We start from the raw sequence: 14,479 nt of genomic DNA, 5'->3' as shown, positions 1-14,479 counted from the left end.
GGCAGGTCAGGTGGTCTGTTATTCCCATCTCTTTCAGAATTTTCCACAGTTTATTGTGATCCACACAAAGGCTTTGGCATAGTCAGTAAAGCAGAAATAGATGTTTTTCTGGAACTCTCTTGCTTTTTCGATGATCCAGCGGATGTTGGCAATTTGGTCTCTTTATTTAGGGGGGCTCCAAAATCACTGCAGATAGTGACTGCAGCCATGAAATTAAAAGACGCTTACTCCCTGGAAGGAAAGTTATGACCAACCTAGACAGCATATTCAAAAGCAGAGACATTACTTTGTCCACAAAGGTCCATCTAGTCAAGGCTATGGTTTTTCCAGTAGTCATGTATGGATGTGAGAATTGGACTATAAAGACAGCTGAGTGCCAAAGAATTGATGCTTTTGAAGTGTGGTGTTGGAGAAGACTCTTGAGAGTCCCTTGGACTACAAGGAGATACAATCAGTCCATGCTAAAGGAGATCAGTCCTGAGTGTTCACTGGAAAGACTAATGTTGAAGCTGAAACTCCAATACTTTGGTCACCTGATGTGAAGAGCTGACTCATTTGAAAAGACCCTGATGCCAGGAAAGATTGAAGGCAGGAGGATAAGGGGATGACAGAGATGAGATGACTGGATGGCATCACTGACTCAATGGACATGAGTTTCGGTAAATTCCAGGAGTTGGTGATGGACAGGGAGGCCTGGCATGCTGCGGTCCATGGGGTCACAAAGAGTCGCACATGACTGAGCAACTGAACTGAACTGAACTAAACTCTGAGAAGAGGCAGAGAGCCATGAATTTATTATTATCATTATGTGAAATGGAAAATCTATATACCATTTTCTCTTTTATTGTATGTTCAAAACTTTCCACAATAAAAGTTCAATAAACGTTAGGAAAAAATATACATAGAATCCTAAGAACAACCAAGAAAAAGTAATATTAAAAGGAGATACAATAATTAATCTGAGGAAGAGTATCCTAGAATCCTGAATGAATTCAACTTGAGTTCTATAATTGTGTATAAGTAACCAAGGAATAGAACATAACAATATAATAGAAAGTCTGGGTTCCACTACAGGATGAGGAATCATACAGTCAATCATGTAATCAACAAACACTTATTGAGTGCCTATAATGTACTAGAGAACTCATCAGAAGCTACTATTGGGAAGGTAAAGTGAAAGTGAAAGTGAAGTCGCTCAGTCGTGCCTGACTCTTTGCGACCCCGTGGACTGTAGCCTATTGAGGTCCTCTGTCCATGGGATTCTCCAGGCAAGAATACTGGAGGGGGTTGCCATTTCCTTCTCCAGGGGATCTTCCCAACCCAGGGATCCAACCCAGGTCTCCCGCATTTCGGGTGGATGCTTTACCATCTGAGCCACCAGGGAAGATCTCCATTGGGAAGGTAAAAGATAGTTTAATACAGGAGACTGATAAATCAATCTAGCCCTCTATCCAGACCAATTATGACCTAATCACCAAAACAGTTAACACAGGTGGAAACACAGGTATAGGGAGGAAAAAACCCCAGTTTTAGAAACAGTGAGTTTAAGGTCTCAAGGGAACTATGGGATGTCCTAAAGACTGTTGGAATTACAGTTCTAGACCTCAAGTGAAATGGGATATAGACTAACTAGCCTAGAGATATAGACTGTTATTGATATATAATAGTACATATCAAGCAAAGCTAAACATATTGTATTATTTCATATTTCACATGAAATAAAATCAGGAAATTAGACCCTAATTTTCACATGAGGAAACTGATTCTTATGCAGATTATATAATCTACCAGTATTAGAGCTAGTAGTAGTGGAAGCCTTGAATAAGAATGCAAAGGTAGTAACAGGAAAGCCAAAGACAGAACCTTAAGTTAATTAAGGTTAGAGGAGCCATGAGGAGAAAAGAAAAAGGTCAGAGAAACAGAAAAGCCATGAGAGATGTGTTCTAGAATCCAAGGAGGTGAGAATTCTAAGGAGGAGCTGTCAACAAGATCAAATAAAATTAGTTAAAATGTCCTTTGCATATATATTTTATATGGTAAAATACATTTAACATAAAATTTACCATCTTAACCTTTAAGAGTACAGTTCTGTGGCATTAAGCACATTCACATTATCCTACACCATCACCACCATCCCTCTCTAGCACTTTTTTGTCTTCCCAAACTGAAACTGTACTCGGTAAACAATTATCTCCCTACTTCCTCCTCCTCTTCCTCCAATTCTGTTTCTATGAATTTGACTACATCATACAAGTTGCATTCTATATTTGTCCATTGTGACTGACTTACTTCACAACACATATGTCTTCACAGTTCATGCATATTGTAACATGTGTCAGAATTTCCTTCCTTTTTAAGGCTAAATAATATTCTATATACTGTGTGTATGCTGCTAAGTTGCTTCAGTCGTGTCCAACTCTGTGCGACCCCACAGACGGTAGCCCACCAGGCTCCCCCGTCCCTGGGATTCTCCAGGCAAGAACACTGGAGTGGGTTGCCATTTCCTTCTCCAATGCATGAAAGTGAGAAGTGAAAGTGAAGTCACTCAGTCGTGTCTGACTCTTAGTGACCCCATGGACTGCAGCCCACCAGGCTCCTCCGTCCATGGGATTTTCCAGGCAAGAGTACTGGAGTGGGGTGCCATTGCCTTCTCCGACTGTGTGTGTATATATCACATTTAATCTATCTTTCCACAGATACTTGAGCTGCTTCCACCATTTAGCTACTGTGAATAATGCCCCTACAAAGGTGAGAACACAATATCTGTTTTATTCCCTTTCAGTTATTTTGGGTATATACATAGACGTGAAATGCAAAATTGTATGGTAATTCTATGTTTAATTTTTTTGAGAAACTGCCATACTGCTTCCACAAAGCTGCACCATTTTACAGCCCTACTAACAATTTACAAAGGTTCCAATTTTTCCTTATCCTCACCAACACCTGTTATTTTGTTGGTTTTCTTTTTTTTTTAATAATACCCATCCTCATGGGGTTGCAATGGTATCTCTGTAGTTTTGATTCACAATTTCCTAGTAATTAGGGATGTTGAACATCTTTTCATGTGCTTTTGGCCCATTTGTCTTTCTTCTTTGGAGAAAGTCTATTCAAGACCTTTCTTTATTTTTAAGTCTCATGCTCTACTGACTCTCTCATTTTTAAATCAGGTTAATTTTGTTGTTGCTGTTGATAATGAGCTATAGTTCTTAATATTTTTTGGATGATAACTCCTTACAGATATATGATTCACAAACATTTTCTTTCTTTCCATGGGTAGTCTTTTCACTCTGCTGATACTGTGCTATATAAAATTTTTAATTTTGATAATTTAAAATTTAATTTATTTTTTGATATGCTGTCATGCTTTTGGTGTCATATTCAAGAAATCACTGTCAAATCCAATGTCATGAAGCTTTTACCCTAAGAGTTCTAAGAGTTTTACAGTTTTTACTCTTTGATTTAGGTCTTTGATCCATTTTAAGTTGATTTTTTAAAATGTCCTTTGAATTTTAAAATTTTAATGTAGAGGTAAAGGCAGAAGCCAGATTTTAAAGGGTTGAAAAACAAATGAAATGTGAATATTGAGAAGAGCATGCTCTTTCTAAAGCTTGACCATGAAATGAAGGGAAGAATTGGAGTTGGTGCTAACTAAATGAAAACATGAGATCAAGACAACTTTGTTTTGTTTCCCTTAAGATGAAGAGACTTGAACAACTAATTCTTGAAACTTGGCTTTCCTTCCTGGGATCCATGTTCAAGTAGAGAGAATCCTTTGACAGCATGATTATCATTAGTCATAATGATAATCATTAATATATATTTATTAATATAGGATGAAAAGATGAGTAAAGGTACTAGTAATAAATTCAAAACACAAATAAAGCAAGATGCCTTGCTTCAAGGAAGTTGCTGGGGAGAGGGGAAGAATGCACAAAAATAATAATCCAGCATTATATACACCCGCAGCAGGAAATAACTAACTCTGCCTAGAAGACTCATGGAAAGCTGTGTATAAGTGATGAGCTTACTTCATCACTTCTACTGGCAAAACAGCTGAGGATATATTAGGTAAGCTGGTTATTTACAAAAAATAAAATTAAGTATTTCATATAAATAACTTATAACATTTACATAGTACTGTAAATGTATATACATTTTCCCACTTAAACAATGCTAAAAGAAAAAATGAGAAAGCTAATTATTTTCTTGATTATTCAATCACAAAGTCCAATTATAATTGATTACATACAGGACCCAAGGCATCTACAGTGTATAACTGCCACGATGGAAATGGTCCTGATACATAGTAAACAGTCCAAAAAACTTTGTTGAATGAATCAATGGTTCATAAGAATCTTTCTGAATCTTATGCCTCCTTCATCCTTAATGTATAATCTTTTCCGAACCTGCGGAATATCTACCAATAGACCATAGGATCCTAGAGGTGGGAGATTATGTTTCTCTATGAATTTCTGCACTACCAAGAGACCATAAGCTGCTGCAGAAGAGAAACTGTCTTTTAATTCTCTTTGCATTGCTTACACCCCACCTAGAATTGTGTCCTGTTTGACCAAAAAAACCATTAAATGAAATAATAAATATTTACAAATAATGTAAACCCTAGGCACACAGAATCAAAGAATAAGTAATTGTATTTATACATGAAAGAGAAAAAACTGTGTTATTTATCTTATTATTTAAATCAGAACTGGCCAATAGAAATATAATGCAAGCCACATGCATAATTATACATTTTCTAATAATCACATTAAGAATGTAAAGAGAAACAGGCAATTTTCATTATAATAATATGTCAAAAATATTATCTGAAAATGTAATCAATATAAAAATTATTAATGAGATTGTTTATACTCCTTTCGGGAACTAAGTCTTTGAAACCTAGTATCTCATATTTATAGCATATCTCAATTTTAGATTAGACACATGTGAAATGCTCAGTGGCCACATAAAGTTGGTGTCTATAGTATACTATAGGACATCACAGATTTAATATAACCAAAAAATTTTCAAGTCTGAAATTACAAGGTAACATGACTTGTTTTAGACAAAATCAGGAAATTTTGTCATAAACCAAGTATAATTTGACAAGTGTCACTTAAAAACGTGAATGAGGAGGTCTGTGGTGAAGAGGAACTGGGATTGTGGGTGGTGGTGAGAGTTTCCTATAAAGTCTAAGTTTGTAAAAAAGACTATGCCTTCATGTGTCATTTGCATAATTTTAAAAAATCAGTTTATAAAGGTGAAGTGATTATCATTTATTAGATGTACTATTAGAATAAAGAAATTCATGGGAGGGTAAGCATTTCTTATTTTGCAACCTCGACATTAGGTGATGGACAGGGAGGCCTGGCGTGCTGCGATTCATGGGGTCGCAAAGAGTCGGACACAACTGAGGGACTGAACTGAACTGAAATGAAGAGGGAATACTTTTTCAAAAGTATACAATAATATTTGGGTGGTAATTTTAGTACCACATAGAGTTTGGATACATTTAACAAACACTTGAGCACTTCGCCTGGGCAAGCATCAAATACCAGGAAAACCAAGATGCCATGTATTTACCAAGTTGATGCTTTTGAAGTGCAGTGTTGGAGCAGACTCTTGAGAGTCCCTTGGACTGCAAGGAGATCAAACCAGTCAATCTTAAAGGAAACCAGTTCTGAATATTCACTGGAAGGACTGATGCTGAAGCTGAAGCTCCAATACTTTGGCCACCTGATGCAAAGGGCTGACTCATTAGAAAAGACCCTGATGCTGGGAAAGATTGAAGGCAGGAGGAGAAGGAGACTACAGAGGATGAGACAGTTGGATGGCATCACCGACTCAATGGACATTGAGTTTGAGCAACCTCCGGGAGCTGGTGATGGACAGGGAAGCCTGGCATGCTGCAGTCCATGCCGTCACAAAGAGTCAGACACAACTGAGCAACTGAACTGAACTGATGTATCTGCTCTAAACCAATGAGTAGTTTAAAGGAGAAAAAAGTAAAAAGGCAATTTTAACACAGTGTGGTTAAGAGTTAATACAGCCAAGACAGAACATAGAAGGGACACTAAGTCCTGAGCAGGACCTGGAGGAGTCAAGGCCCTTGGAGGAGTCAAGGCTCCCTGGAGGAGGTGACACAAAGTAGAATCCCTAGGGGCTAGGCAGGTAAAATAAGGGAAGGAAGAGGGGTATTCCTGTGGAGGAAACATGTGTAAAGGCTCAGGAAAAAGAACATAAGCTGCTCTAGAAACTGTCAGAGGGTCTGCATGGCCAAAGACCAGGGAGGCATTATCTGGAAATGAAGCTGAAGAGGGACCATAAGGTCAAAGCTCAAAGAACCGACTAAGGAGTTTGAATTCTGTACTGAAGGCTGTCGGGAGCCGCTTTAGGCATTACTGACAAAATGGAGGCGTGGCCCTAAACCCCCTCCCTTTGTTCCGTAGACATGGACCCGGAATGAAGGAGTTAGGCTTTGTGATTCTGACTTGTTTTTTCCTTTCCTCGGCTGAGTTGACTGAAGAGAATATTAAGGTGCTTATTGTTTTTGAGAGGAGCATGAGAAGGCATAAAGCCTTCTGCAGCTATACTCAGAGAATAATTTATAAAGTTAATCACTGACATTTGTTCAAGGACTTTTACAAAAAAGTGTTCCAGGGTGAGCACACAGGCCGCAGCTTGAGACCATGGGAGGGATTGCTATCTGAAGCCTATTTGTGAGGAAAGTGTTTATGGCAAAGGAGTTTGCTGAATTTAGGGCTTAGGAATAATTAAAATAGTTAGAAGCTAAAGATTTAAGGGATGCTGTAATGTTAGTATATTCTACTATAGCTTATAGAAATTAGGGACTTTAGAGATATTATTAGCTAGAAGCCCTAAGAAACACTGAGCTTAGGATACTAGGGGCAAACAGGACTTAGATAAGAAATAAACTGAGGAATGTGGTATGCAGCCCAGACATTAGCATGAGTTACAGTGTATTCACAAGGACACATGAGAAAAAGTAGATAAGAGTATCGCTAGGGAAGGAACTCCTTTTGAGGGGCAACAATGATTTTTGGAGAAAAATAAATCTGGGTCAATGGGAACTAAAAATATCAAACCTCTGACCTAATGCTTTTGTAAAAGTATAAAAGAGAATCATAAGCTTGAAATAAACAGGCAGTCCAAGAAAACTGAGAGGCTGCCTCAGTTTCTCGCCGACACCGCTCACCCCTTCAGGTTGAATCCCTGGCTGCTGGAGTTGGACTCTGGCAGAAGGCGATGGGACTGCAAAAGGTTCTAAGTAAGTGAATGAATTTACATGTTTTAAAAACATGAATTCAATTATATTAATTCCATGGCTTCCTATTAAACTTAAAGTCTACCCTATAAAGTGCTAAAGTATCTGGCCTCTGTGTACCCCTCCATCCTTAATACTACTCTCCTCTTTGCTCCCTATGTTCCAGGCTTCTTCTTCTTTACAAAGCAGGCTTATTCCCACCTAGGGATCTTTGTATTTCCTATTCCATCTCAGACACTTCTCCTCTCAGTTTCACATTATGAGCTTCTTCTCACCATCTAAACCTTCTCTAGTGGCTAATGTTGCTGTTCTCCAGTCCCTCATCTCCCTCCCATTGTCTCATTTAACATTTTAATGGGAACTATCACTATTGGAAAATATTTTGTGATTACAAAGTAATTTTAAACAGGAAAGTCAGAGACGGTCCTTGGAAATGATTTCTGAATGGAATCAGCCAGTGTTTAGATAGAAGAAACAACAAGTGTAAAGGAATGAAGGCAGGAATGACTTTGGTGTACTCTAAAAATAAGGCCAATGTCATTGGAATAGAGCGGGCAAGGGATGAATACACGGCTGTGAGGAGAGGCAGGCAGAAGCCAGATTACGGTGGACCTTAGAGGCTCTGGGAAGGAGTTTGGATTTTATTCTAAGTATGCTGGAAAACCAAGGGAAGATTTTGAGCAGGGGAATAATATTATATAATCTACAATATGATTCATGGTTGTAAAAATCACTTTGGTTGCTGAGTAGGAAATCCACTGTGAGTGGGTAAAAGTAGAAATGAAGAGATTAACTGGGAAATTACTTTAATAGTCTAGATAAGAAATTATGGTGATAGCAGTAGAGATGGTGAAAAGTGTTTTTTTAAAGGTAGGGTGGACAGGATTTGCTGATGGATTATTAAGGCATAAAGGAAAAAAAATTAAGGATAACTCTTAGGCTTTTGGTTGGTAAATTTATAATAACCTGGGGAAGGAACAGATTTAAGGACAGTAAATCACAAGTGCTGCTTTGAATATATTAATTTTAATTTCTGAGTGTAGATGTTGAGTAAGAACCTAACATATATCTTTGGGCTAGAGATATAAATTTGGGAGCCTTCAGCATATGCATGCATGTGTGCTAAGTCACTTCAGTCATGTCTGATTCATTTTTGATGCTATGGACCATAGTCCACCAGGCTCCTCTGTCCATGGGATTCTCCAAGCAGGAATACTGGAGTGGGTTGCCATGCTCTCCCCCAGGGGCTCTCCCTGACCCAAGGATCAAACCCATGTCTTTTACATCTCCTCCATTGGCAGGTGAATTCTTTACCACTAGCACCACCTGGGAAACCCTATCAGCACATAGGCAATATTTAAAGCCATGGGACTAGACAAGTTACTGAGGAATAAGATGGAAAGAGGGGTTTGTGTGGTTAAGAATCCACCTTGCAATACAGGGCACACTGGTTTGATCCCTAGTCTGGTAAGATCCCACAGGCTGTGAGGCAACTAAGCCCGTGTGCCACACCTACTCAGCCCACACACCTAGAACCCATGCTCCACAACAAGAGACGCCTCTGCAATGAGAAGACCTCACACTGCAACTAGAGAGAAGCCCCAGCTCGCCACAACTGGAGAAAGGCTGTGTGCAGCAATGAAGACCCATCACAGCCAAAAATAAATAAAATAACAATAAATGAATATTAAAAAAGAAAAAAGATGGAAAGAAGACTACGGATATAGCCTGAAAGCACATATGGAGTCAAGAACGACACCCAGATTTCTGGTTTGGAACAATGAATGAACATGGTATCATTTACTGAGAGATCTCTACCTCAGCAAATGAGAGAATAAAAAAAAAAAAAAAGCTTGGAGAGGTTGGGATATGTGGAGAATTTGTACTGGATATATTGAGTCTTAACTGTACACAGGACACCCAGGGAACAAGTGGGTTACACTAACAACTGCCAATATACAGTTGCATTTTGATTCTACAGGAAGGAAATATGGTTTGGAGACACACATCTGGAGTCATCAAATAGCAGATGGTAGTCAAAGGCAGGAGAATGGATGAGAATACCAGAAAGGCTATGCAGAGAAAAAAAAGTTCAACCAGCAAAAAACAGGAGCAAAATTTATCCCTGAGAGACAGAGGAAGAAGAGACTACACATTAAAATAGTAAAATCTTACTTTTTTCAGAAATGTAACTGTGTGATCAATTAAAGGGGGGGAGGGTAGGGAATGGGAAAATAAAGCTTTGATGACTTGACTCTGTAAACCTAGCTCCAATAACTGCTATCTCTTTGACTTTAATCCTTCAATTTTCATGACTCCATTTCTTAATCAAGTGATAGTATCTGCTCCATTCTCCCAGATCATGGAGATACTGGGAGACTGAATAAGCGTGAATGAAGCAGTTGCAATGAAAAAATCATGATCATTAAGAACTATTACTAGACAATTCTATGTGTCAGTTTTTCTACTCCTTCTATTAGAATGGCTACAAATGAGTAAAAGGTAACCTAAGTTCTGTTGATGAGAGTATAAACAAATCCAAGATACTATTATTTTCATTAACAAGTATCACAGAGGAAGACAGAAAAGGGAAGAGAAGTAATAATCAGTAAGTTCTAAAAGCAAGGCAGGGAAAACACACTGAGCTTCACACTGAGCCTGAAAGATGAAATCTGTATATCAGTTTCCCATATGAAGACTTGCCTTCATCTTATTTTAGAAAGGCAGATGTTACTTTACAAAATGTTAACACAAGTATGCTTGCAACATTCATGCAAAGTGGGGAAAAAATTATACACACAACAATAGGATGATTCAGTTAAGATAAGTATGGTCCCTTCATTTATATCTTCCTATCTATGTAACTGAGGAAGACTAAATGTCAATGTTTGTAGGATCTACAAGTGGAGATAGACACAAATGTATGGCAAAAAGAAAGGGAATTAAATATCCCATGGGATTAATGTCAGTTGTGGCTGTGTGCTAAGTTTCCAAGCAGTTTAAGAAATCGAAAAGCAACTATTCCAATTGACAGTTCAACTGCAGCAGTGGTACAAGCCCACTTATTTTCTATTCACAGTGTATTATAAAAATTAAACAAACAAAAACCCCGTCTCTCGTCTTCAGTCCAGGTTTAGGAAAGGCTATGTGTGTGTTGAATGGGGATAGCAGCCACTGACATCTGTCCCCTCTTTTTCGGCAGCTCGTTTATAGAATTTTACTTTTACTTGGGTGGTAAAAAATCCACCTGCCAACGCAGGAAACGTGGGTTCGTTCTATTGCTGGGTCGGGAAGACCCACTCCAGTATTCTCGTCTGGAAAATCCCTTGGATAAAGGAGCCTGGTTGGCTGCGGACAAAAATGCCATCGACAGAGGAGCCTGGCAGGCTGAAGTCCATGGGGTCACAAAGAGTCAGGCAGACATGACGTTTACAGGAAATAACAACTTGCAACTGGAACATTAAGCTATCTTCAAATTTTAGCAACATTCTGTGAACATTTATGCTTTGTGGACGTTGTGGGAGATCCCTGGGATTTCTGAATAAAATAACGTTTTGAAGAGTGGATTATCAGTATGAAAAGGTCCCACCTCCAGAATGGCCTACGGTCTAATTTAGAAACTTTTTAAAACAACTGGGCTTCCTTGCACAAAATCAGAACGAGTGATTTTTCTTCCGAGGGTAGTTTTGGGTCAAAAGCTAAATACCAATACCAAATACTAAATACCAACAGTGATCATAAAGCATAGGAACTGGGGAAAGTGCAGGGGGCAAACACCCTATCTAAGGGACGAGGCTTTTGAGAAGCAAATGAGTGAAGGAAAGTGACGAGAAAGTGATCAGAAGGCAACTTCCCTCCCGCCACTGAGGCAATCCCCTGGGGATCGGGATGGGGGGTGGGGGAAGAACTCCCGCCCGCGGCTGAGGTAAAGTGGGACCAACAGACGACCCGTCCCCTCCAACCCGTATCCCGCGGGTCTGCGGCGACTCCCCGCGCCCCGCGACCTTTCAACGGCCTCTCTGAGAGAGAAGCGCTCCAGTCAGCCGTGGAGCATCTCCACAAGGGCCGCGGTCGGGGGTGAGGGGATCGGAGCATGGACGCGCGCGACCGGTGAGGAAGAGCACGTTAGACGCCAGCCTGGCCCTACCTGCCCAGCTCCCGGAGGGCTGGGATCATAGACGCCAGCTCCAAGCCATGCTCGCCCATTCTGAGGACGCGCGGCACTCTTCAATTACAACGAGGCGGGCTCCTGGCGTCTCCACAACTACCTCTGGAGAGGAGGCGCGGCGCCCGACGGAAACGCGCGGGGCCCAAAACTCCTCCCGGAAGCCGCGGCCGGTCAGCACTCTAGGCCTGAGTTCGTTTCCGCGTAGGACCCGGGGGAGGCCTGGCGGCCTTGAGGGGGCGTGGCGAGGGGCGGGACGCGCTCAGGTCCGGTTTCCCGGGTAAGGTTCTCTCTGAGCCTGGAGCGCCCGGCAGGCGAGATTTGCTAGTTTTGGTTTTTAGCTGCTCTGCTCTATCACTCCCAGCCACAGAGGCTCAGAGAAGCCAGACCTCTGAATCTGGGGACGACAAGGGCGTGGTGGGGACCAACCCAGAATCCCTCGCATCAGAAACTTGAAAACTGAGGCAATTCAGCAGCTAAAGGCCCGGAATTAGATCGCCGGTTTCCTCCCCTCGGAGTCACGCTCCCAGGTTCCTCATTTTCTACCACTCTCTTGACATCCTTTCTGAGAGTTACGGGGCAGAAGTTGGGCTCCTTCTTGTCCTTTCTGTTTCAGCAGATTTCACCACCCTCCCTCCCCCGCCAACTAGACGTCTCCCTTAGGTTTCCTTGAGGGTTCTCGCACTATTAATATTGAAAAAGAGAGTTGAATTGTATTTATTTGTGTTTCATAAAGTAAGCAACAGTGCTATGTATTTAATATATTTATGTCACCTTTACGGGCATCTATTACCTGTGATTTAATTTTTAAAGTAAAATCAGTGGCTTTTGGCTGTGGATATTTTTTAGCTCAACCCAGTTTATGAAAAATAGTCATAAGAGACTGTTAACATGTCAAAATTATGTATTTGATCAGACAAGGCGTGCGGTGTGCTTACATTTGTTACTTAGCAAATGAGAATAATCATTACACAGTATCTTAAAAAAAAAAACAAACCTCAAAGTGATGGAGTGACAGCCAAATACACTCCTGCCTCAGGGATTTTTTGCATTTGTTGCACCCTGCTTATTTAACTTATGCAGAGTACATCATGAGAAACGCTGGGCTGGAGGAAGCACAAGCTGGAATCAAGATTGCCAGGAGAAATATCAATAACCTCAGATATGCAGATGACACCACCCTTATGGCAGAAAGTGAAGAGGAACTAAAGGGCCTCTTGATGAAAGTGAAAAAGGAGAGTAAAAAAGTTGGCTTAAAGCTCAACGTTCAGAAAACGAAGATCATGGCATCCAGTCCCATTACTTCATGGCAAATAGATGGGGAAACAGTGGAAACAGTGGCTGACTTTATTTTTCTGGGCTCCAAAATCACTGCAGATGGTGATTGCAGCCATGAAATTAAAAGATGCTTACTCCTTGGAAGGAAAGTTATGACCAACCTAGACAGCATATTAAAAAGCAGAGACATTACTTTGTCAACAAAGGCCCATCTAGTCAAGGCTATGGTTTTTCCAGTGGTCATGTATGGATGTGAGAGTTGGACTATAAAGAAAGCTGAGCACCGAAGAATTGATGCTTTTGAACTGTGGTGTTGGAGAAGACTCTTGCTAGTCCCTTGGACTGCAAGGAGATCCAACCAGTCCATCCTAAAGGAGATCAGTCCTGGGTGTTCCCTGGAAGGACTGATGTTGAAGCTGAAACTCCAATACTTTGGCTACCTGATGCAAAGAGCTGACTCATTTGAAAAGACCCTGATGCTGGGAAGGATTGAGAGCAGGAGGAGAAGGGGACAACAGAGGATGAGATGGTTGGATGGCATCACCAACTCAATGGACATGGGTTTGGGTGGACTCCAGGAGTTGGTGATGGACAGGGAGGCCTGGCATGCTGCAGTTCATGGGGTTGAAAAGAGTCAGACGCGACTGAGCGACTGAACTGACTTGACTTCTTTCATGTTGAAATGTCACCTGAGAGCTTCATATATACTAGCACACTTAAACTCACTCTGTTCTCCTCCATCCTGACTTATTTCTTCATGACACATAGAACCAAATTTTATATTATTTTATTAGCTGTCTCCTCCAATTAGAGTATAAGCTCCTTGAGAGCAGGATTTTTTCTGTTTTATTCACTGCTGAGATATCCCAGGATCTAAAACAGTGCCTGGTACATAGTTGGTGTGTACTAAATATTTGTAAAATAGTAGAATGCTTCACAGGGAACTCTACTCAATACTCTGTAATGGCCTGCATGGGAAAAGAATCTTGCAAAAAAAAAAAAAAAAGAATGGATGTATGTATATGTATAACTGATTCACTTTGCTGTTTGTAAATAGTTGTAAATCACCTATACTCGGATTAAAAACATTTTTAAGTAATAAAAATAAACATTAAAATAAAAAGAAATCAAGAGAAAGAACACATCAGGCCTCACCAAAGGGGTATACCATTCTTAATGAAAGTCCTTTAACAAAGTCAACATATTCTTGGTTTATCACAAAAATTCACTTACAGGACAGTTCATTGTATGATATTTTGCTAAAGGTGGTATTTGCAGAGGGAGATGTAGAGCTAGTAACTGTTTTGTAAAGGTTTAAGGTTAAATTTTAGTCTTATTAAAAAAAAAACAGTGGAATGCTATAGTGGGAAGAACATGAGATTAGGTTTTGCGGCCTTGTGCAAGTTCTCTTTTCATCTGCTAGAAAACTATAAAGTTGTTCAGTAAAGTTACTTAACCTCTTTTACTTGTTTTTCATCTATAAAATAAGATTAATAATACCTATCTTGTAAGATTACAGTAAATACTAAATAAGAGGTGGTAGTGTCCTATAGCCAGAGAAGGCAATGGCACCCCACTCCAGTACTCTTGCCTGGAAAATCCCATGGACAGAGGAGCCTGGTGGGCTGCAGTCCATGGGGTCACTAAGAGTCGGAGACGACTGAGCGACTTCAATTTCACTTTTCCCTTTCATGCATTGGAGAAGGAAATGGCAACCCACTCCAGTGTTCTTGCCTGGAGAATCCCCTGTC

General features: G+C 40.3%; 1 protein-coding gene across 1 annotated transcript in view; it reads right to left on the bottom strand.

Moving 5' to 3' along the window:
* ATR (ATR serine/threonine kinase) overlaps window positions 1–11,635 on the bottom strand; it is a 120,486-nt gene extending 108,851 nt beyond the window's left edge. Inside the window, exon 1 of the mRNA XM_010858156.1 lies at window positions 11,433–11,635. Within this exon, the coding sequence (XP_010856458.1) occupies window positions 11,433–11,491 (59 nt within the window). The 5' untranslated portion in view covers window positions 11,492–11,635. The remainder of the gene's footprint in view (window positions 1–11,432) is intronic.
* Window positions 11,636–14,479: the final 2,844 nt, after the last annotated feature.

Source organism: Bison bison, unplaced genomic scaffold (genome assembly GCF_000754665.1).
Source record: "Bison bison bison isolate TAMUID 2011002044 unplaced genomic scaffold, Bison_UMD1.0 scf7180017864384, whole genome shotgun sequence".
NCBI classification, from domain to species: Eukaryota; Metazoa; Chordata; class Mammalia; order Artiodactyla; family Bovidae; genus Bison; species Bison bison.
The sequence above is the reverse complement of the archived record's forward strand: the minus strand, read 5'-3'. Positions and strand labels throughout refer to the sequence as shown.